This window comes from Scylla paramamosain, chromosome 42, assembly GCF_035594125.1.
Source record: "Scylla paramamosain isolate STU-SP2022 chromosome 42, ASM3559412v1, whole genome shotgun sequence".
NCBI classification, from domain to species: domain Eukaryota; kingdom Metazoa; phylum Arthropoda; class Malacostraca; order Decapoda; family Portunidae; genus Scylla; species Scylla paramamosain.
Window position 1 is genome coordinate 5,152,740 of NC_087192.1, and position 24,993 is coordinate 5,177,732.

Genomic DNA, 24,993 nt, shown 5'->3' on the forward strand with positions numbered 1-24,993 from the left:
AAAGACAGATATTTAGCTGGCCAGATTAATGCTGACCTGCCCATAACTACGGCTGTCTAAGGGGACCACTTGGCTACCTAGAAAATAAGACCTGGCAACTCATCTCCATACCGTCTATATTCAGTAGTTATCGAGTCGTGGCAAAATTAATGTCAGCATCACTATCTCTAGCTAGGACAGCTTCTATGAAGTTAGGTGTTCTGAGAGACATCTCCGCCAGTTTTTCTCACCTCCCCCTGCTAACTCTGTACAAGGGCCTTATCCGTCCATGTATGGAGTATGCTTCACATGTCTGGGGGGTTCCACTCATACTGCCCTTCTAGACAGGGTGGAATCAAAAGCTTTTCGTCTCATCAACTTCTCTCCTCTAACTGTCTTCAACCTCTCTCTCATCGCCGCAATGTTGCATCTTTAGCTATCTTCTACCGCTATTTTCATGCTAACTGCTCTTTTGATCTTGCTAACTGCATACCTTCCCTCCTCCCGCGGCCTCGCTGCACAAGACTCTTCTTTTTCTCACCCCTATTCTGTCCATCTCTCTAATGCAAGAATTAACCAGTATTCTCAGTCATTCATCCTTTTCTCTGGTAAACTCTGCCTGCTTCTGTATTTCCACCTTCCTATGACTTGAATTCCTTCAAGAGTGAGGTTTCAAGACACTTACTCTTCAATTTTTGACTACTGCTTTGGACCCTTTTCTGGGACTGCCATCTCAGTGTTTTTTTTTTTTTAATTGGATTTTTGTTGCCCTTGGCCAGTGTCCCTCCTAAACAAAAAAAAAAAAAAAAAAAACACAATGTTGATGGGCAGCAGCTCGGCAGGGAAATATCCGCTTTTAATTAGTGTAGTACAGTAGGTGCACCCGTGTAAGAAGCTTAGAGCAAATTAAGCATTTATTTTTGTGTTCAGTCGCCATGTGTAATATCAACTGCGTGCGTTATTTATATATGCCTCGAGGATTACGTGATTACCAGCTGTACCCTCATGGTTACGGCTCAAGCCTCATATTGCCCGACTTATGATGGGTAAAGCTGCGACCTTTCATACACCACACATCCCATTTAATGATAATTATATTGACGGTATTAAGACGCCAATGAAAATTATAATACTAATGGTGATGGTAAGAATGCAACCAACCGACGGGTATTTTCTGTTTGCTAATTTATATGACTGTGACGGATCAATAATCACTACTATTGCGATTGATCCGTAAAAAAGCTCCGTCTCAGTGGACCAGGCCAGGTAATTCTTTATAAAATTGATGATATTCATATTATAATGTATTAAGGTCAAATAAAGAAAAATCATATCAAATCCAAATCAAATCCTTTTCCTCATAGATTAAAATCACTGGCACCTGGACAGATACAAACCTGAGTTGTTAAGTGGCAGTCGTGGACGCCATCACCGAATTAGCAAACACTGTTACTTTGCTGTTGACTGCGGCGCCCCTGGGTACCGAGGAAGCTTGAGTCACGAGCTTCCTTGATGCGTTGTACTAAGGTAAACTTTAGAGAAACTCCTGTAAATTTTGGTCTGAGGTATGCACCATGATGCCCACTGTACCGAAGTACCGTGTCATGTGACATGGGCGAGCATGTCCCTTCACCATCTTCGATTTTCAGTTATGTGGGTGAGGTCTTTGTAGACCCATGTCAAATTGTTGTTCTCTATGATCCTGTCTATTAACTTTTGTCTGTCTTCCTCTCACTCTTTTCTCCTCCATCACTGTATTGTAGCTCAGATCCAAGTAGCCAATGGCCAGCACTAATCTCAGGATCTTGGTGTTTACGAGTGTTATTGCAGCACACGAACGGGAAAAGTTTGAACGATTAAAAGAAATTTTCAAGTTTGTGATTGGTTTCTCCAAATATTTGCATGCGGCGATTTTTGTTTTATGTGGTTTCACACTCTGAGTTACTCTAAGAATATGCAGTTAGACTTAAACACTTTATTTACACGTCAAACTAGTTACAAAATTTGTGCTTATTGATTGTTAACTAAAAGCAAAAACAGTAATTAAGCTGGAAAAAAATCTTCGGTGGTTGGAGTTGGATTTAGCTTCATCACCTAACCAGGTATCCATGAACTGACTAAAGCGGAAGAAACTTGTATGTATGTTGAGATGTTTCATATTCCAATACAAATGTAAAAATGTATTACTGATACTTTTATAAGGAAACGAACTTTTGAAAAACCTATGCACAAATTTACCATTAAACAATGCACAAATTTACCATTAAACAATCACATTAGGCGACTGAATAATATGTGCGAGAGCTTTAAAACATCCACTTCCAAAGGCATAAATTCGGTGGTCGGTAGCGCCATCCCCTGCAACGGGCCCGAGGTGACGACGCTGCCGGGTGGCGAGGTGGTGGTACCGTCAGGAGATGCTTGGTCCTCCGAGGCGGCGGTGGTGGAAGTGGTGGAGGCGGTTGTATCTCCTGAGCTGGTGGGGGCAGCTGTGGCAGGGATGGTGGTGGTAATGGTGTCAGAGGCAGTGGTGGTCGTCTCTGCTGCAGTGCCAGCGGCGGTGGTGATGGTCATCTCTGCTGCAGTGCCAGCGGCAGTGGTAGTCGCCTCTGCTGCAGTGCCAGCGGTGGTGGTAGTGGTGGTCGTCTCCGCCGCAGTGCCAGCGGCAGTAGCAGTCGTCTCTGCTGCAGTGCCAGCAGTGGTGGTAGTGGTGGTCGTCTCCGCTGCAGTGCCAGCGGCCGTGGTGGTCGTCTCTGCTGCAGTGCCAGCGGCGGTGGTGATGGTGGCGGTCGTCTGTGCTGCAGTGCCAGCGGCGGTGGTGGTGGTCGTCTCTGCTGCAGTGCCAGCGGCGGTAGTGGTGGTCGTCTCTGCTGCAGTGCCAGCGGCGGTGGTGGTGGTCGTCTCTGCTGCAGTGGTAGCGGCAGTGGTGGTGGTGGTCGTCTCTGCTGCAGTACCAGCGGCGGTGGTGGTCGTCTCTGTTGTGGTGCCAACGGCAGTGGTGGTCGTCTGTGCTGCGGTATCACCGATAGTGGTTGTGGTCGTCTCTGCAGCAGTGCCAGGAGGGGTAAAGGTGGTGGTCGTCTCTGCTGCAGTGCCAGTGGTAGTGCTGATGGTCGTCTCTGCTGCAGTGCCAGTGGTAGTGCTGATGGTCGTCTCTGCTGCAGTGCCATCGGCGGTGGTGATGGTGGTCGTCTCTGTTGCCATGCCAGCGGCGGTTGCGGTGGTGCCAGTGGTGGTCGTCTCTGTTGCAATGCCAGCAGGAGAGGTAGTGGTGGTCGTCTCTGCTGCAGTGCCAGAGGCAGTGGTGGTCGTCTCTGCTGCAGTGCCAGAGGCAGTGGTAGTTGTCTCTGTTGCAGTGCCAGAGGCAGTGGTGGTCGTCTCTGCTGCGGTGCCATAGGCAGTGGTGGTCGTCTCTGCTGCAGTGCCAGAGGCAGTGGTGGTCGTCTCTGCTGCGGTGCCATAGGCAGTGGTGGTCGTCTCTGCTGCGGTGCCATAGGCAGTGGTGGTCGTCTCTGCTGCGGTGTCAGAGGTAGCGGTGGTCGTCTCTTCTGCAGTGCCATAGGCAGTGGTGGTCGTCTCTGCTGCAGTGCCAAAGGCAGTGGTGGTCGTCTCTGCTGCAGTGCCATAGGCAGTGGTGGTCGTCTCTGCTGCAGTGCCATAGGCAATGGTGGTCGTCTCTGCTGCAGTGCCAGAGGCGGTGATGGTCGTCTCTGCTGCAGTGCCAGAGGCAGTGGTGGTCGTCTCTGCTGCAGTGCCATAGGCAATGGTGGTCGTCTCTGCTGCAGTGCCAGAGGCGGTGATGGTCGTCTCTGCTGCGGTGCCATAGGCAGTGGTGGTCGTCTCTGCTGCGGTGTCAGAGGTAGCGGTGGTCGTCTCTGCTGCAGTGCCATAGGCAGTGGTGGTCGTCTCTGTTGCAGTGCCATAGGCAGTGGTGGTCGTCTCTGCTGCAGTGCCATAGGCAGTGGTGGTCGTCTCTGCTGCAGTGCCATAGGCAGTGGTGGTCGTCTCTGTTGCAGTGCCATAGGCAGTGGTGGTCGTCTCTGCTGCAGTGCCAGAGGCAGTGGTGGTCGTCTCTGCTGCGGTGTCAGAGGTAGCGGTGGTCGTCTCTGCTGCAGTGCCATAGGCAGTGGTGGTCGTCTCTGCTGCAGTGCCATAGGCAGTGGTGGTCGTCTCTGTTGCAGTGCCATAGGCAGTGGTGGTCGTCTCTGCTGCAGTGCCAGAGGCAGTGGTGGTCGTCTCTGCTGCGGTGTCAGAGGTAGCGGTGGTCGTCTCTGCTGCAGTGCCAGAGGCAGTGGTGGTCGTCTCTGCTGCAGTGCCAGAGGCAGTGGTGGTCGTCTCTGCTGTAGTGCCAGAGGCAGTGGTGGTCGTCTCTGCTGCAGTGCCAACGGCGGTGGTGGTGGTGGTGGTCGTCTCTGCTGCAGTGTCAGCGACGCTGGTGGTGGTGGTAGTGGTGGTCGTTTCTGCTGCAGTGCCAGCGGTGGCAGTGGTGGTGGTCATCTCTACTGTGGTACCAGTGGTGGTGGTGGTCGTCTCTGCTGCGGTACCAGCGGTGGTGGTGGTCGTCTCTGCTGCGGTACCAGTTGCGGTGGTGGTCGTGTCTGCTGCAGTGCCAGTTGCGGTGGTGGTGGTCGTCTCTGCTGCGGTACCAGTTGCGGTGGTGGTCGTGTCTGCTGCAGTGCCAGTTGCGGTGGTGGTCGTCTCTGCTGCAGTACCAGTTGCGGTGGTGGTCGTGTCTGCTGCAGTACCAGTTGCGGTGGTGGTCGTGTCTGCTGCAGTGCCAGTTGCGGTGGTGGTCGTGTCTGCTGCAGTACCAGTTGCGGTGGTGGTCGTCTCTGCTGCAGTACCAGTTGCGGTGGTGGTCGTGTCTGCTGCAGTACCAGTTGCGGTGGTGGTCGTGTCTGCTGCAGTACCAGTTGCGGTGGTGGTCGTGTCTGCTGCAGTACCAGTTGTGGTGGTGGTCGTCTCTGCTGCAGTACCAGTTGCGGTGGTGGTCGTCTCTGCTGCAGTACCAGTTGCGGTGGTGGTCGTCTCTGCTGCAGTACCAGTTGCGGTGGTGGTCGTGTCTGCTGCAGTGCCAGTTGCGGTGGTGGTCGTCTCTGCTGCAGTGCCAGTTGCGGTGGTGGTCGTCTCTGCTGCAGTACCAGTTGTAGTGGTGGTCGTCTCTGCTGCAGTGCCAGTTGCGGTGGTAGTCGTGTCTGCTGCAGTGCCAGTTGCAGTGGTGGTCGTCTCTGCTGCAGTACCAGTTGCGGTGGTGGTCGTGTCTGCTGCAGTAGCAGTTGCGGTGGTGGTCGTATCTGCTGGAGTACCAGTTGCAGTGGTGGTCGTCTCTGCTGCAGTGCCAGTTGCGGTGGTGGTCGTCTCTGCTGCAGTGCCAGTTGCGGTGGTGGTCGTCTCTGCTGCAGTGCCAGTTGCGGTGGTGGTCGTCTCTGCTGCAGTACCAGTTGTAGTGGTGGTCGTCTCTGCTGCAGTGCCAGTTGCGGTGGTAGTCGTGTCTGCTGCAGTGCCAGTTGCAGTGGTGGTCGTCTCTGCTGCAGTACCAGTTGCGGTGGTGGTCGTGTCTGCTGCAGTAGCAGTTGCGGTGGTGGTCGTATCTGCTGGAGTACCAGTTGCAGTGGTGGTCGTCTCTGCTGCAGTGCCAGTTGTGACGGTGGTCGTCTCTGCTGCAGTACCAGTTGCGGTGGTGGTGGTGGTGGTGGTATCCGTTAGGCCAGCGGTGGTCTGTCTATCTGTGATATCAGTGGTGGTGGTGGTCGTGTCGGTGATGCCAGCGGACTCGGTTTCGGTTGTGTCCGTTATTGTTGCAGCTGTTGCAGTGTCTGTGGTGTTGGTGTTCATGTCGCCGTAGGCCCAGATTATAAGATCTTTGCTCATCGTGGCCTCGTGTGATCGCATCAAATCCATCAATGCCTGAAAGAATAATATTCCATCATTAAATATTTTCTTATATTGCGCCTTTGTGTTAAGATACTGAAACGGTTCACCACGTGGTACACGTGACGAAGATTATGGGTAAATAAAGATGTGGAGCTCCTAGCTCTATTATATTACGTACTATTATGTCAGGAGGACTGAGGAAAACAAATTCACCTTGGATGCATTCATGATGTGGTCTTTCAGGATGGCAGCGGCGCGCCAACTCGCCACCATAAGGCTGGCCAGGTGGCCAGTCTGCAGGGCGCCGGTTACGTTCTGCGTCCAACACTCCGACATACCAACGAATATAGCTCCAGCCACCAACGCCAAGTCAATTTCTTCCACCGTGCCTCCCGCTTGCCAGAAGGAGTGAGGAAGCTTTTCCATGTTGTCGCTCATATGACTGTAAAGCGAAGGAGAGATCATGCACGACGCGTTTGGCCAAATTTGTTTCAAGTAAAAGTTTATCACGAGTGGCACAGTAAGAATGTCTGAATCCTGAGTGCTGCGTCTCGTCCTTAGGAAGACTGTCAGAGACTGTGGAGAAGAGGGTGGTTGTATATGGCGGGACAGGTTTCTATCCTCTTTTTGGTCTATTTGAGTAGTCTGACGTTCCTCTAAGGCTAATCTTTGCATCTCTTCTCTGTTAGCAGATTCTGTCGCCTCCATTGCTATTGATTCCTCAACCTTGCTTGCCTCCTTTATGCCCTCAAGGGTGAGTGTCTCGGGCACAAGGTTTGACGATGGCGGGGGTGTTTGCAGTTCAGATACAGAAATTCGTGCCTCAGATCCCAAGTCATCGTGGCGGGGAGTCTCGCACCGACACTGACTGGGCACCAACACCCGTGTCATCCTCAAGTGTCCCTCGTGGTGCTTGTCCTCCACGTACATGTCCTGCAGTGTCATCTCCTGGAAAGGTAAAAAAATATAAATAAAAATTATTATGACACAACGTATTGTTTAGAAGCAAGAAGGACGCATTCCGGAGCCATATGACGACAGAGGAGAGAAGCCACATATTGAAGGAGACGCGGCCGACCCGTCAGTCACTAAGGAAGGAGTTATGGAAGCTTTAGGAGGAAGCGGAAGAGGTGCAAGTAAAGATGATGTACTGAAGTACCTGGATAATGAGTTAGATGGGCAAAAGTTGTTCTTAGTTTAATTTTGATTGGAATAAGGTGTGGGACCGTTCATACAATCACTGCGTGCTAGGGGTAGTGGCAAAATAGTAAAATGACCAATCGAAATATGAAAAAAAACGAACTTTTGAAAATTATCTGATACTGTGAGTATGAAGAAGCTGTCAAGCTATATCAGAACACTGGAATAAATAATAAAGATGTGAGGATAATAAGGCACCTTGAATAGGACTAAAGAGCAGCCGTGAGAACTGATAAGGTGAAGAGTGAATGGCCATAAGAAGAATGAGACAGCGATGTGTAATGTCATGCGAGAGTTATGAGGAACAGTAAGGATTTTGAAGGAATTAGAGAATTATTAATAGTATGTGAAATGCACCCAACAGTTTCAGGAATCAGTGGAGCTATTGGAGGGATTGGTGGAAGCATGTGAAAGGAAGGCACTGGAAATCAATACAGCGAGGACCGATGTAATGGATATAACAAAAACAAGAGAAAATCAATGTCGTCTTAACATCGGAAGCAGAAATGTAAAAAGAACAGAAGATTTTACGTAGTTCTCTGTGTATCGGTGACAGTAGCTAAAGAAAAAAAAAAAAATCAACAATCGAAAAAACAGCTCCTGTGGAATAAAAACGTTGACAAATATGAACCTGGATGTGAGGGGTCACCTGAGAGCAATGCAGAGTTCCAAGTGGTGCACAATGCTGTATGGATGCTAGACACGCACGGTGAGGAAGAACGAGGGCAATAACTGAGGCGACTGAAGTGCGGTTTACAAGGACTGTTGGGATACCGATGACAGCAAGAATGTTATGTCTTTAGAGATGATGTTTGCCGTAGAAAACCAGACAAATCTAATGGAAATAGACGATAAGCACAACAGAATGAGAGTGACTGTATGTAGGCTTCCAAACAGAAGACACAAGAACCAAGGGGAAGTATTAAAATCTATGGGCTACGGAAGGGAAGATTTAAAAGGAAGAATGAATAGTATTGAACATGAAATATTGACGATTATTATTACTATTTTTCCAGCATCATCATTTTATCATTTTACCATTGTCTTGTCACGATCACCATTGTTTTATCACCATCATCACCATTACACTGTGCAGACCCACCTGTGTACATTCGAAGCTTTCCATTTGTGTCCGTGGCTCCTCCGTGAACGTACAGGTAGCAGAGTGGCACGTGCGTACAAGGACCGGCTGCACGTATCCTTTCTGCGTCTCCTGCGCCACCACCACACTCTCTCCTGCAACACAGTTCTCATCAGTACCACACCCACACCACTACCACCATCATGAGTCACAGCCGATGCTTACTGCCCGATGATTCAAATATTACGAAGTTCAATTAGACATTCATGTGGAGTGGTTCTTAATGACAGACATAGCTAACAAGGAACACGGGGCCACTTAGCAGTACTTCTTACCAGTTTTAGTACTCGTAAATACTGGAGATAAATGGAGGCTTTGACACGCAGCCATGACTACAAAAAAAGTACTGCTGCAGACCCGCGCGAGTAGCCGCTTCCACTGCGACAAAAAAATAGCACCGCTTGCTTCAATATTTAACATTCATTTTGTAGCTCACACTCAACTGCAAGCGCGCCACTATTTTTGGAAGCCACAGAGCAGCGCTGCTAAATGATCCCGTCTGAAAGAGGCCTATTGTTGGCAGCTCCATCAACGCGCATGAATAGCTCTGCTGCAGCGCTGATCAAGCACCATAGACCATCTCTGCTAAGCGAGCCTCATGTGAAAGAGGCGTTGACAACACCATTATCGAAATCATTATCACCATTATGTATATTGTAAATGTATATGACAGACCTTATATCAACGTTACAACAAAAACAATAACAATAACATTAAGAAAATACAAGAAAATCATAAAGAAAAACACAACTCGATCCAAAACCAGTTCAATCCAGCCCTCACCTTCAAGACACACAGCCACGCACAGAACACCTTAATGTCACGCTTCCCTCCACAACGTTTATTTGTATTGAGATTATTATTGGTGGATAATCGAGTGCGAAAGATACTGGACTTTTTATTGCTGTATTTGTGTTTGCGTGTTGAGAAAGGAGTGTGTGTGTGTGTGTGTGTGTGTGTGTGTGTGTGTGTGTGTGTGTGTGTGTGTGTGTGTGTGTGTGTGTGTGGGTGTGTAAAAGCTCGATTATTATTCCAAAAACACCTGGCTGGCTTACACTGTCTCTCCCCATGAAACCAAACCTAGGAATGCCATCAAATGGGCAGCGAAATATTGTGATTTCTACTTCCCTCCTTTTCTTTTTACCTTTTTTCCCTGTATTTTTTTTCATTTTCACTTCTTTTCACTATTATTTTTTTTTTGAACTCTGTCCCTTTTTAAAAAATACTTCATCCATTGTCTTTGCTTTCCCATCAGTTTTTTTTCTTCTTCCCCATTTCTTTCTTTCTACCTTCCCATCCTTTCTTATTTCTCCATCCATTTTCTTACTTTCTCTCTACTTTTTTACTCTTCCATTCTTTTAAATTCTCCATCCATATTTTACTTCCCATTCACTTTTTATTTACTTCTATTCAGTTTTTTAAAAGTTTTCCCACACTTTTTTTTTTTTATAAAGGTATTGTTGCTGTTTCCCATTATGCGTAGTGGCTTCTCTGACTTACGTCCAATTGATAATGAATGATAATAATAATAATAATAATAATAATAATAATAATAATAATAATAATAATAATAATAATAATAATAATAATAATAATAAATGTACCGTGTTAATAACCTTTGTCTGGCTCGCCTTCCATTAACGCAAAGGAGGATTAGATGTTTGTAAGAAGATTAGTTGTCATTGTTAATACCAAGACAACTAAGCTTCTTTCAGGATGACGCTAGTTTTCATCGACGGTTTTTCCCGGTGACAAACAACAGCAAAATATGTAGGTGTAGTTCAGGTAGTGTGCTGATCACGTCATTAAACACTCCAGCACCGCAGCATCGGTTTAATCTAGAAATGCATGTATTCTTAGGGAAACGAATCTTTTATTAGGATGACCGGAGCTGATTTTGATATATTTATTGTGGCGAGCAGAGGCTTCAATATCACGTTTGTGTTATCTAAAGTGATAATACTAGAGGGAGCAAGAATAGATAGCATTGAACATACGAAAGAGGTCGGAAGTTATACACTTCATAGAAAGCTAACATTGAGCACATTAAAGACGAAATAATAAAGAATCGTAAGTTATGCAGTATAATGACAGGTGGTATTATTTAGTCTGTCTTTTGTCGTGTTCACTTGAATGAAACCTTCCTGCTAATGTGTTTGCTCCAACTATGGATTTCTGTTACTCTTCGGTGTAGTTTTATAATTAGAATCCTAATTACCATCATTACAGCTGGTGCCCTTACGTATATAGTAGTGAGAAAACCTTCAACTTCCGCCAATCTTACTCTGAGTTGAAAGGTCAGAGAAACAAAGTATTTCTATTCCATCCAGTGTTTGCCCACCACTAAGTTCCACTCCCTTGTCTTGCAGTATATTACCATCCATGAGGCTTGTGTTCATTACCAAGCAGTAATACAGACTGTCAGTCATGCATACACTGTTACACACCACCGTTCTTCTTTTCACAACCATAGGACGTCTTGTTATTACTTTTAGTCATGTCTCGAGAGAGTGATTAATTTCTTAGTGTCGTTTTGAGTTTTTGAGTGAATGCGTTGCTTGGTATCCATCGACCTGATGGTTTTGCGATGGAGTCCTATAATACTCCGCTTGGTGTTACAACAAACGAGCACTAAATCTCGCCGGACAGTTTGACAAATACAACGATCGCAGTCTTGAAAAGATACACCAAGCCTGTATTTTGTTACCTTATGCTACTGTGACTTAAGTCTCTGCTGCACTCCTGCATCACTCTGTTACTTTCAAGGGAACTGAAAATTTTAGTTCATTGTTTCGTAAGCTAAGGGAGTAGCGACTGTTTGGTGTACTTGGTGTGAGGTGATATGACGTACGTATTCAAGAGATGAAAGGGTCTAACAAAGGAGATATAGATCAGGTTCTTTCACTCTCAGTTTAATGGTGGACAGATTTTGAAATAGATCACATGATAAATCATGAGGAGTACTAGCAACTGAAACTGGCTGAGAGTTCCAGAATTTACCAGTTAAAGGGTTGAAAAAATTAAGGTACTGGTTAACTCTAGTATTAGTGAGGTGAAGTGGACAAAATAGGGATAAGACTAAGTAGAAAGTCTTGTGTAGTGAGGTCGTGAGAAGGAGGGAACTATGCAATTAGCACGCAGAAGAGCAGTAATCATAGAAAAAAAAAGAAAAAAGTAAGAGATGAATAATGAAGATAGTTAAAAGAGGGGAGTTGATGAGGTGAAAGCTTTTTTTTTTTTTTATTATTCTTTTCATGAGAGAGGGGGTTGTTAACTACATTTGGCTGTGCTGTAAATTATTAAAGGTAACTCCGCGGGCTATGCAAGTTTCAGTAGTGTTTAGAGATAATCATAAAGCATCGAGGAGTTCATACCGCACGCATCATAATTTCTAGCAGCAGGTCTTACAATCTTAATCACTAGAATTAAGATTTACAAGTTGAAGAATTTACAGTATCCCTCGGTGCTGATTAGAAAGTCTCACCAAGTTTACATATAAAACACTTGAAAAGACAATAAGTTCAGACAAGTTTAAATTCAAAGACACAAATTTAAATACAAAAACACTGGAGTAAAAATCTCCGTCATGTTTAAAATAGAAGGACACTCGAATAGAAAGAAGTCTCATTAAAAGTCAAATTTAGTGCTGGTTATGGAATATTTCAAGCCTCACATACCAAGGTTAAGCCAAACGTCAAGTGCTTCATCACTGTGTATTAGTGTACTGTATTATTAAGCCAAGACCAAGCTCATAAATGACTCAACACCCCCGCGCCTTGATCTCCTTGGAAAATCGAGATCTAAGAATGAATATAGCCGAAGAGAAACAAGACGCCGGATGATTTATTCAGTTGCTATTTGAAAAGACACGTATGCTGGGCCGTAACAGGTGTAGCCGTGGTATTCTGTGCAAGCCAGATGTATTGTGGACGTGTGGCGCCTCTGTTGCTTTTGTTGCAGCCATAAAGAATTGGAATAATGACACAATCGCTAGTAAGCAAAGGAGGTTGAGGCGGAGAATAGCGGTGCATGGCGTGATTTTTATTGAGAATTGTGTTAAACTGCCTCTTATTTTCTTTAAATTTGTGAGGGTAGTCTTCTTTAAATATTGAGGCATTATATCCTCAAAGTTACTAAACAAAACGTGCATCGAAACTGTTCTTTTCTATTTTTTTATCAGTACATAAATTTCAATAGCTACATTTTTACACGACACTATATTTTATTTGGGTTGCCTACCGTATGTGCTAGACCTTAAGCTTCAAATGTAGTTGTATTGAGTGACCTCAGAAATACCGATATCTCCAAATTGACAAGACAGTTCAAGACAGGAGACCAGAGAGAGAGAGAGAGAGAGAGAGAGAGAGAGAGAGAGAGAGAGAGAGAGAGAGAGAGAGAGAGAAAGAGGAATTTGCACTACAATAGTTCAAATCCATACCAGAAAGAAGAAAAAAAGAAAAAAAAGAAAAAAAGACAGGCAAATACACAAGTACAAAAAGACACAGACAAAAATAGGCAGACTGATACGGAGAGACAAAACAGGTCTGGTTTATACCAAGCGCAGAAATCAAGAGACTAGAAAAGCAGGCGAGCTAAAAGTCACCGCCAGACAGACAATTGCGGACAGATGGAAGAAATGATGCCCATGGACCGTCTCTGAGTGCTCCTGATGCAAAGAAGACGAAGAAAAGGCGGGGAAAGAGAAAAACAATGGAAGGAACAGGAGGAGGAGGAAAGGATCAGTGAATCACGAGGGAAGAAGGAATGCGACGTGAAGGGCAAAGGAAAGAATGGGAAGAGGAAGGTAAACAAGTTGTAAAGAAGAGAGAAAGGGAAGAGAGTCAGTTGCGAGAAAGAGGAGAATACCGTAGCATGAGGAGAAAAGAGAAAGGAGGTGGAGGAGGAGGAGAAGGAGAAGGAAAAAGCAGTTGAAATTAAAAGAAAAAGGAAAAGAAGGAAGGACAACAGGAAGAGGAGGAGAAAAAGAAAACCCAGTCATGGAAGAAGGGAAAAAGTTAAGAGACGGAGGAGGAGGAGGAGGAGGAGGAGGAGGAGGAAGAGGGGGATCATCGTGCCTTGTTTGCGAGATATTGCGAGGACGCTTGAGTGACGACTGACCTTGAGACGTGACGAGGGTGGCGGGCAGCTCCAGCCGCACGTCCTCTCCGCAGCAGCACCCGTCCGACCTGACAGACACAATACACACATACTGAATAGGTAGGCAGATAATTGCTGCGTTAGGTTATAACAGACGCACCTACAGATCAAACTAGTACACTGAAGTAAGTATACGATTATATTCAGACCTTACATGATATAATCTGTTTGTAGTCGAAGAATAAGCTTTTCTAATCGTTAAAGTAACCCTTAATTGACTAACCTTAGCATTAAGTTACTGAAGTAGATAGTTGTTACGTTCTATTAGGGCCAAAATAGTACAGAAAATTATATTCAATACGTGATCTAAAGCGGTTATAGTTCAAAATTTTCTAACCGTGAAAACACTTGACTAAACTGAACCTAATCACTGACTGAATGAAAAACTAACAAAAACATCCGAAGTTAAAGATACGAACAGAACATCCATCCACCCACCCACGCATCTTTTCTCTCATGCCTTAATTCTTAGCAAATATTCACGTCCTCACTACCTCCTCGTCCTCACTACCTCCTCCCTTCAAAACGATTTACATCACTCGTCTCGGGTAATGAGTGCAGGTTAGTCTGCCTCTGACCACACTGTACCACCACCACCTACAACTTTACTACATACTGTGCATTAATATATTTACCTGTCCCTGTATTTACCAGTAATCAATACCCACTCAGTCTGGAAATGTTGCGTGATTAATCCTCTTGATGATGGAAGAGACCGAACCCCAAAAAAGATGCACGCAACCACACACGCAGAGCCACGTACCCCGACAGACACACCCACACTTTCATTCAGGTTAGAATATAAGACCACAAAGGAAGCTATATTTGTGTCAGCTAGTTATTTTATATTATCTCGTGTGTGTGTGTGTGTGTGTGTGTGTGTGTGTGTGTGTGTGTGTGTGTGTGTGTGTGTGTGAAACCATCACTGGAGTACCTTTTCACATTAATACCATTATAACAATCCTCGTTCGTTTATTTATGACATAGTAGCTACATACTGTTCAATTAATTAACTTTTAAGGTATCGACTACTCAAGCTGCTATGCTTAACAATTGCGCCAAATTTCTGAAGCTAGTGTGTTGGTGACGTCACGAACTTTTTTTTTTATGTAGGAGGAACACTGACCAAGGGCAACAAAAAATCTAATAAAGAAAGAAAGAAAGAAAGAAAAAAAAAAAAAACTGAGGTGCCAGTCCCAGAAAAGGGTCCAAAGCGGTAGTCAAAAATTGAAGGATAAGCGTCTTGAAACCTCCCTCTTGAAGGAATTCAAGTCATAGGAAGGTGAAATACAGAAGCAGGCAGGGAGTTCCCGAGTTGAAGACATAGCCCGGAGAGTCAACTTTAGAATCGGTATCTTTGAAGTTCGCTGTCCGTACCACTATCACTGGTTGTTAATGCTTTATTCTGATTAAAGGAACTTATTTTTTATGGTCGCATATTTTCTATTAGTGGTTTTTGCGTTTACTTTATCCAAACGCATTGTCAAGGGCTCCTCAGTGCACGGGTACACATGGCGCATGCGCAAGAACTTGGCTAACTTAGTGCACGCAACACTTCCCTCAACATTGGACGTGATATGGGAGTTGCCAAATGTCGCAAGGGGATTCTTCCTCCTCGGCCAGTCTCGTGGTTTCGCGTGCATGTTCTGAGAGGTTTGAGGCTTTAGATTTATGAAGCAAGAAAATGTATTTTTATGAACGAGTAGCTCTTTTTTGTCAGGATGTTTATCGCAGTGTTCTCCAAATAGTTTTGCAGGAAATCCTAATAACACACGAGATTACGTCGCATTGTACGTGCACGGCAATACCAGTGTTGCGTGCACGCAAAACTGGTATATATCAGATGTATTTACTTCTGTCTTTCCTTATTGAGCTATTTACTTATAACGATAATATAAAGAAAACAGATTTCACATTCTCTTTGCACTCGCCTCCCTTGTCATCATCACTCGGCGTCACGATCAAGGGGAAGAAGGCGAGAGCCGCACAAACTCCTACCTTTTCTCGCTGGTTACGTTGCTATTGAAGGTGTGCCGGACTGTGTTGTAGCGGCGCAGCGGCCACACCCCCTTCAGGCCCCAGTAGCTCTCCTTCGGCAGGTACTGGGTGCAGTCCTCCTCACCTGTTGGGCGAGAAAGTCATGATTTTTCTGATTCTTCGAACGCCGGGTGGGTCAGTGGTAAATTGCAAGCAAGCAGATTCCACACTATAAGATTCCTTCTTGGACAATGCATAGAAAGCTTCCCAACCTAGCCTAACAATATGTAACTCAGTCTAATGTAAGTTTAATTAAAGGTAATTTAACCTAACAATCTAACCTTATCCAACCCAATTTTACATAAACTATTATTATTATTATTATTATTATTATTATTATTATTATTATTATTATTATTATTATTATTATTTATCTATTTTTTTCTTAGGAAATGTTAGTTGAACTGTTCGTGGGGGTCTTAACTCCTGGATGAAGTAAAGATATGTACATTCAATTGCAGTGCTCTTCCTTTCCCTTTAGAATTCGGTTCTGGCTCATGGCAGTTTCTCGATGGCAGAAGCAGTATTCTCTTATGTTTTCTTGTGACCCTGTCCAGTGTTATGGCCTTGACGCAGCGGCGCCATAACTCAGTCAACTATTTCCATTTTTCTGCTTGTTGCCTCGCTTTCAGCATTCCATCTTTGTTCTTCGTAGCTTTTTTTTTTTTTTTCTGGAAATTCTTATATTCCACGGGCGATATGAAGTTCCTACAATTCTCGAGTTTGCTTCAACGAGACACGATGACAAACAGGCTTAGCATTTCATATTTATCAGTGTAGAATCCAGTGATATTGATGTTAGAATGAATGAACGGGAAAAGGCAGATCTGAAACATACAAAAGAAAAAAAAACAAAAAAAACAAAACAAATAGAAATAGACGAACACACAGACACACACACACACACACTCTCTCTCTCTCTCTCTCTCTCTCTCTCTCTCTCTCTCTCTCTCTCTCTCTCTCTCTCTCTCTCAACAGCGTTATTGACATCATATATAGGCCAGAGGTGGGATCAGAACGACCATTACAAATTATTGTCACGCTGCATTACTCTTCAGCCACACCAGAGTCCCTGCCTGATCACCGAACACTATCAAAGGCAATTCAAGTTTCCGCAAGAGTGAAAATCGTGCAAGTCGTCACATATTACCGTAACATGTGAGGTGCAGTAACTTTTCCCCACTTGATGTGCTCCACCGTCACCGCCTCAGCACTTTTGCACACGGTGATTGTTCGCCTTGAATATCACACTTTTATGGAAGGCACGACACAAGCGGTCACTTCAGGCCCGGTGATGTGAGGAAGTTCCGGATCAGCTGCCTCAGAAAAAAAAAAAAAAAAAAACTAAGCCGCCACAGTGTAAATCTTCCATGAGAGAAAAATTCCCCTTCGAACGGCGATGGCTGAGTGAGCACCCCAAGTAGTCTCGCCTTGCTCACGTCAAGTCACGTCATGTTAGGCATTTTTTTTCTTCACGGCTTTTTGCTGCTTAATTTTTCACCGGCATCGACTGTTTCCAAAACACGAGAGCGAGATTCTACACAGAGTAAGGCGCCGTCTGCTCCTCGCTCACTACGTGCCTCCTTTTCTTTTCTCTCTGTATCTTTCTTTACCCCAATAACACAAAGCAATGCGAGGAACTTGGCGGGACCTCACTATGTTTTTTCATCCACGCGATATGAATCTCTTCCTCCATTTTTTTTCCTCTGTTTGTTTCTGTCACTCTGTCTGTCTCTGTTTCTCTCTCTTTCTCTGTCTCTCTTTCTCTTTCTTTGTGTCTGCGTCTCTCTCTGTCTGGCTCTGTCTATAAACTTGATTTAAACTATAGAAACCCGCTGGCTTCTTACACATAACAAAAAAAGAAATCATATAATCTTGTCCAGCACGTTATGAATATTCAAAGACGCATCACTACCAACACCACTCCAGCAGGGAGGAGAGGAGCCGTGTCCAATGAGAGGCAAAGGCGAGCCCCGTGCACCAAATTAATACATCGACCACCACCTCTGTGTCGGCAGCAGTGTATGCTCGATCGCTGGGTAATGGGATGACATCGAATACTGCCAGTGGGTGGACAGGTGTTCCCTTGCTGTGTTAAGTGTTGATGGGAGATTGAAATAGAAGCGAGAACAATGCGGTCACCTGCCGAGTTTCTGTCCAGATATTAGTATTAGTAAGGACGAATGCAACGCGTCTTTTGTGTTTTGATTATTACTTTTAGAATTTTCTTCATGCGTTTTTCCTCCAAAATTCTATACAAATGTAAATCATCCGCTGCTCTTTGACTATTAAAGTTTGTATCTTTCGTGTATCGTTCTGACAAAATTTTATACAAATGTAATTCGTCTCTTATTGAACAGATTTTTAGTGCATTATTCCTCCAAAATTCTACATAAAGTTAATTCGTCCCTTACTGTATGGCTTCTCTTTTGCATCATTTTTACAGAATTCTGTACAAAAAGTAACTTGTTTCTTGCTACTTGAATTTTCCTGTTTAAAAATTTTGTACAGATGTAATTCGTCTCTAACCTTTAAATTTTCAGTTCTATGTCAATAGCTATGGATTTCACTTTTCCATTATTGATCTACACAGCTGCACTAAAGTACCGCAGCTTGGTTTCATCACTCTAAAGTTTGCGATTTATGAACATAACTTGCATTGATTTTCCATATAATTACTCTTGCATTCATGAACTTTAATCAATCATTCTCACATTTATCCTCCCAGGGGAGAAAAAGGAGCTTGTATTTTTTATATTTTTTTTATTATTCGTTCCCAAATATACTAATGAACCTTCCCGCATTAGTTTTATCCTCCCACGTGCAGCGCTCGGGTATGGCTAGATTAATTTACATTTATAATCACATTTTACATGAACCCGGAACAACATCTGGGATTATCCTACTTTCAGCAGGTGTTCTGTAGCTTTTTCCGAGATCTAGATGAAAGAAATACGGTAAATGCGTGATGTTTTTTAATATCAATTGATCCGTATTGAATTTAATATCTCGTTAGTCATACCTAAAGAAAAAAAAAAGATGAGACGGACTGAGTGACCTTTCCTTTCCTTTCTTTGCCTTGCCTTGCCTTCCATTCACCAAGGAAGAAAACAACTCTGCATAACAAAGCTCTTTTACATAAGTAATAAAAACGGTACAACTGAATATACTCGTACAGAGAAATATTTTTCCACCACCTATTCTCGTACCTAGAGGAAAAAGAGCAGTAGGGCTGAATATATATCACTTTGTCATAATACTTTTGGATAATATTTAAGTAACATTAGCGTTTTCATTCGAGGGTTGGATTAAGTTACGTTTAGATTAATTAAGTTCGTTAAATACACTGTCAACCCCTCACTGTGTAGGCCACAATATGAAAATATTAAATAAACTAAGTTCATCTCCATAATCTCCGTATTTTTCACACACACATAGTACGAACAGTAATAGACACTCACTGCTGGTGGTGGTGGTGGTGGTGGTGGTGGTGGTGGTGGTAGTGGTGGTGGGTGTGAGCGAGGCTGCGTGCTGCGTGTCTTGGTGGTGGAGGGGCTTGCAGCACACCATGGCCCCCGGGGTGTTGTGGGGCAGCACGGAGCATCCCTCGGGTAGAGCAGCTGACCGGCCCATGCACACGTCGCTCCTCTGAAGAGTGAAGGCAATGCAGGGCTTAGTGTGAGCTCGTGTGTCCTGTGGGTACTTCATTTAGGAATATTAGCAACAACACTGCAATGTCTGTAACCCCAGTAATACCACTATAATCAGCATCACTAACAATAACACCTTTAGCACCACGAACACTTTTAGAGTCTTTACTAACATTACTAACACTAACTATTATAAACAACACTATTATTTTTGCCATTAACAATAACATCATCATCACACCAACACTAATATAACAAAGCCTCCTTTAAGACCACACTACCTCACCTATTGAGTTAATACCTCCATAACTACACCACTGCTACTGGCACTAGCACCTCAGAACATTCTACTATACATCATACACATTCCTCAGCAGCAGCACAGCATTCTAAAGGCATCACGACATCAAAACAGACACATTAAAATACTCGTCACTTTCCACACACACACACACACACACTTTGCCTTCAAATTCACAAAAAAAATAAAAAATAACTCCAGTAATCATCAAAAGCACAAACAAATGCCAACAAAAACATTTAATAACCTCCTCGCAACAATACATTTCCCAGCATGCATAACGAAGCCAGAAACAATGACCTGGCCACCCACCGCTTATCGCCGGCAGTAACTCATGTCGAATGGTAATGATGCGTAATAATTTGACAGTCATCCCTTTCATGCACACCGCGCCTCACTTTATTACCCCAAATACTAATCGTGTACCTGGAACTGAAGTAAATTAAGTCGTTAATGGATGTATTTTTCTCTCTCTTCTCTTTCTTTTGTTCCATGTTTAGGAGTTTAAGTATAAAGTATGGAAGTTAATAAGTGGTATGAGAGGATAAGATTACACCAAAGCCACGCCACCACGCTATTGAAGCAACTACTACGTAAAAACACAAGGAGATTGCAAAGGCCAGTTTACGTACACAAGACAGCTCCTGAATTCTTAAAACTAATCATCTGCCATCATCATACATACATTTATCCAACCTCGCCTTGAAACTATCTAATGTTTCTGTACTTAAAACGTTCTTGGCAAGTTTGCTCCACTCATCTACAATCTGTGAACTTTTTATTTTTTTTCATTTTAGCTAAAGTCATACAAAAGTCATACCAATGCAAGTGAAAGGGATACTAAATAATGAAGGTGACAGAAATGATGTTCTTGTTGCAGTTTTGTCGAAAGTAGCACGTAGTTATGTTCTTGCTGCAGTCGAAAGTAACACGTAGTTATAAATGTTTTAGGTTTTAAAAATTTAACTATTTGTAGCATTTTTCAACACAAACACAGGAAGGATTCCAACACTATACCAACATCACGACAACAAAAGTGACAACAACACATTAATACCAACAACACAAACATAGCCACACTGAGCACGCCAGTCACCGTAATAAACATACAAGTAGGCAACATGTTTATCACTAGACTGGTATAAAACAAAAACAACTACGAGACGCAACGCATCACCGCCTCGCAACACACTATACGACACACACACACACACACGAGTACACTTCGCAGAAAATTGCGCCCTAGTTCTTATAATAGTCATGGGGTGTGTCGCAGGCCTGGTATACAGGGACACAAATTACTTATGCAAAACAATGTGTGTGAATCATGGGGCACATTCCACCGGGTTACGTTGCTGCCTCTCACTAACTCCTGCAGTACCAAGACTAGTGCTGTGTGTTTCTGCTTTTCATGTAACTCCTTCAATGCCGTGACCACTTAGAGATATATTCTGACTAATAGAGATGTTTGATTAAGTTTAGCAGTATTTATTTTATATTGACTTATTTTATTCTGTTCTTTATTACATTGTGTAACACCATTTTTGTCCTCGGTTAACAGCTATTATTTTCTCTTTGCTTATGCCTAGAAAATATGGAAAATCACTTTATTTCTAATTTTGCTTTTGTGGCCAGGATAATATTTATTAAATTATATCTATTCCCAGTGGGAGAAAGTGGCAAATTTGAACTCTCATTTGCACAAAGTAGAAACAAAACGACATATGATTTCTAATTTTGCTTTTGTGGCCAGGATAATATTTACTAAATTATATCTATTCCCAGTGGGAGAAAGTGGCAAATTTGAACTCTCATTTGCACAAAGTAGAAACAAAACGACATATGATACAAAAGTAGCATTTATTTATTCCAGGATTACACAAGTGAGACAATAAAACATTAGAAATAAATAGTATTCCGTGATTTACGCCTATACCGTAAATTACTTTCACGAATCAGCCCCCAAATATAGTCTTCCATCATGTTTTCATTATACGACCCTTGGTGGCGGCGTTCGGTCCAATATATCCCAGTGGAAGCGCTCGCCTTGCTCCTCGGAGTACTCCCCCATGTTCTTAAATTTATCAAGATGAGCGTCAAGGATATGGATTTTGAGGGACATCCTGCAACTCATCTTGACGTAGTTTCTCACCAAGGTCTCAACAAGCTCCACATAGTTTTCGGCTTTGTGATTCTCTAAGAAGCCAAAAACCACTGCAACAAAGCTGTTCCACGCTGTTTTCTCCATCCCAGTGAGCTTCTTGGGAAGTCCTTGCACTCCATGATGTTCTTTATTTGTGGACCGACGTAGACACCGGCATCCACTTTTGCCGCAGATAACTTAGGGAAGAAATCTTGAAGATACTTGAAAGCTGCAGACTCCTTATCTAGAGCTCTGACGAATTGTTTTATAAGGCACAATTTTAAGTGTAGTGGAGGAAATGGTACCTTTCTGGGGCTCAACAATGGCTCCCATTTGATGTTATTCTTCCCGAACCTAAACTCGGTCCGCTGTGGCCAGTCCCTCTTGTGATAGTGTTCCACGGTGTCCTTGTTGTCCTAAAGGCAAAGGTAACCAGAAAACTTGGTAAAGCCGACTTAGAGACCCATCAAGAAGGCCATCACATCATTTTTAAGTCTCCGATAACCTCCCAACCGTACTCTTAATATTTCAAGGCATCTAGCAAGATCTTGACACTGTTGTTTTCTTCTTTTGAGCTGGACAGAGTGAACGAGGGGAAAAGATGGATACATGTTCCCATTATGAAGCAGCACCGCTTTGAGACTCCTGCACGAGCTGTCGATGAAGAGGCGCCACTCGATGAGGTTACATGCGATTCCAATTGCCTCAAACAGACCGGTCACATTGTGGTTAAAAAACAAACAAACAAAGGTCTGGATATATGATAGCAGGTTAGTTTCAAAACATCGCTGTCCAGATCAGAAAAAAAAAAGTTTAAAGGGAATACTTGGCGTTTAAATTATCTGTAACTATTTTGTGCACTGCTATTAAGTTTTTATTTAGTTTAGGATTTTTTTTTTTTTTTGTGGGGATGAAATTATCTCTTTCCTCTGCGTAACTTTCCTCAGGGTAATTATCCACTATAACCATTTCTTTATTGACTCCATTTTAGGCAACAATAGGAGACTTTATCGGGTTTGGTAAGAGTATGCTGTATTGAATTCGTAAAAATCATTACTTGAAAGCGTCTCCCCATTTCCCATCTTCTATAACAGTCCATCACTGCACACACTTATCTATGTTCCCACTCGTTAAAAGCGTCATTCCCAAGTGATTTCCTTCTTTTCCTTCCTTCTACGAGCATATCAGTCACATCCTTCCTTACACACACTCTCCCATGTACAATTATAAACTCATTTTCTTGGTGTCTTTCCCATTCCCACCTTACCAGTCAAACCCTTCTCTACACACACTTTTCTATATACAAGTCTATATTCGTATAATGTGTATCCCCGCGGACAAGTTGTAATCTCAAGTTAATGAGGAAAATTCCCTTGCTTCCCTAGAGGCTCAGATAATTAAATCCATGTACCAAGGAACCGCCACAAGCCAAGGAGACCCTTCGATTTTTATTTACAACATAATATTTCCTAAGTTTTTCCGAGGTGGTTTCAGTAGGAGCAGCACGTATCAGGGAGGAGGAGGAGGAGGAGGAGGAGGGGAATCCAGGATAGTATTAATACCCCCTCATCGTTATATTTAAAGATAGGAGCATATTTAATTTCTCTCGACCATTACGAAAGAGGAAAATGCTGAAAAATTAAGTGAGGTCGTATTTTCAAGCGCGCCGAGTGACTGTAATCTGTTTTAATTGCCTTTACGCTTTACGTTTTTAACATTACTGCCTTTATGCTATGGCTGAGAGGCGTAATATATATGTAATGTACACAGGTTGGTCGTATTTTCGTAAGAGGGCCATATTATACAGGATTAACGTGCATTTTCTGGAAGTATTGCTGGAGGTAAAGGAACGCTACTCATTTTCAGAAGAGGGAGTCATATTGTATCGGGTACAACACGAGGTTTTTTGGAAATACTGATGGAGGCACTCGTACTGTAGGAAGAGTCGTATTATACAGGATGTAACACGACTTTTTTTAGGGGTAAATCTTATTTAGGGTGAAAAAAAAGTGTCAATTGAAACTGAAAACGTTCTTCCGATGATTGCCAGGCAAGGTTATGGAGGCATGAGTTTGTAGAGTCACGGGTGCATCTCAGCTAGATTAGGAAGCATTTAGTCATATTTTCAAGGTATGGAGCACTGCCTCCTCTCAGTATAATACGTGGACATTAATCCAGTCTCCGAAAGAATATTACGATCTTTGTCTTTACATTTTCCGTCTTTTACATTTGGCTTTATTTTACGAAGTGGACAAACTCAGCCAACAGATCGGGACTTTGTGCATTATATGACACTACCTTACTACTCCTGTGGGGTGATGGGGACTGCTCAAGTGTTCAATGAAGGATACATAAAAACATTCCTTAACTCCGCTTGCTCTCACTCCTTTAACGCCCCGCTGTCCACAGGTCGAGTGTATAATCTAAATCTGGTCAATTACAACACACGTTCACTCTCTCCCACCCACCCACACACACACACACACACAGTTGCTCACTGGCACACACGCACGGCTATTCACACGCATGTTTCCTGGACCCTCGCAGTTTTCCGGCTCTTGTCTTTACTCACACTCACATATCCTGTTCTTTTTTACACGTACACATGCTGATACACACATACACACGCGCACGCACAAGCAAACACACTTACTCATGCACACAAGCACGCACACACTTTCAGCAGCAACACCCACCACACACGGCCATTCCACGCACATACATAGACCCTCACATACAAGAACACATCACACTCACCTGCAGGAGGAGGAACAGCAACGGCAGCATGAAAGGGCGAAAAACCATGGCGACTCGACAGTGTAAATTTACAAGCCACAAAAAAAGATGCTCCTTGGAAACACCGAGAATATGCTCATTCAAAACAATGCAGGTCACAACACACGGACGGACGGACGTATGGACAGGGGAAGGGAAGGGAGGCCAAGCAACACTCACGCTCGTGGAAGGGACAGTGATGACAGGTGCCCTCAATCACAGGTGACTCATACACAACTCGAAACAGTTTAAGACTCTCCTTGTTGACTCTTTGCTGTTGGAAACGTGAGCTTAATGAACGAACGAAACATGAAATCAGACCATCAGTTCAAAGCCGAGCGGAAATCCGGTTAAGAGAGTCGAATTGTTGCTTCTGCCCATGCGTTTGTAATATGAGGAGAAAACATGGTTGAGAAAAAAGAAAGGAAATATACCAAGTTATAAATAAGAAAGAACGAAAGAGTTATAATGAAATCACCAGTACCTTCACTCTTTCATCCCTTTCACTGGTAAACCCTTCAACTACTGCGTGTGTCTGTCTTATTCTCTCCTATGATATGAACCAAAGACCGGAATACCGAGACATATACGGAACTAATCTGACCTCTGTTTGATAAATCTTCCTCATTCCTTCGTCTTTAATTGCGGTAATATAGCAAGCTTCTATCCCCACTCATCTCTTGTGCACTTACCGATCGATCTCCTTCAGGCGTAAAATCTAAATAAACGAACAGAT

At 43.5% G+C, this 24,993-nt stretch overlaps 1 protein-coding gene across 2 annotated transcripts; it reads right to left on the reverse strand.

Annotated features, from left to right (window-relative positions):
* Positions 1-1,939: 1,939 nt before the first annotated feature.
* LOC135093169 (mucin-22-like) lies at positions 1,940-24,550 on the reverse strand. Of its 2 annotated transcripts, none has more exons than XM_063992105.1 (7): positions 24,438-24,550; positions 18,850-19,036; positions 15,350-15,473; positions 13,313-13,380; positions 8,156-8,289; positions 6,067-6,801; positions 1,940-5,886 (listed from the first exon to the last, which is right to left on the reverse strand). In XM_063992105.1, exons 2-7 carry the CDS (start codon positions 19,019-19,021, stop codon positions 2,251-2,253), a joined length of 4,869 nt encoding a protein of 1,622 aa, XP_063848175.1. In that variant the 5' UTR covers positions 19,022-19,036; positions 24,438-24,550; the 3' UTR covers positions 1,940-2,250. The 2 variants fall into 2 exon arrangements, with proteins under 2 accessions (XP_063848175.1, XP_063848174.1); XM_063992104.1 differs by having other exon boundaries at positions 24,240-24,488.
* Between the last annotated feature and the right edge of the window lie 443 nt (positions 24,551-24,993).

Bases quoted from the DNA above. Each gene is read 5' to 3' on its own strand.
- LOC135093169 (XM_063992104.1), bottom strand. From the start codon at position 24,287: ATGGTTTTTCGCCCTTTCATGCTGCCGTTGCTGTTCCTCCTCCTGCAG. The intron at 8,290-13,312 runs GTCAGTCGTCAC...ACTGTGTTGCAG, and splicing joins CACCCTCGTCACGTCTCAAG to GAGAGAGTGTGGTGGTGGCG. The intron at 5,887-6,066 runs GTGAATTTGTTT...TTATTCTTTCAG, and splicing joins ACATCATGAATGCATCCAAG to GCATTGATGGATTTGATGCG.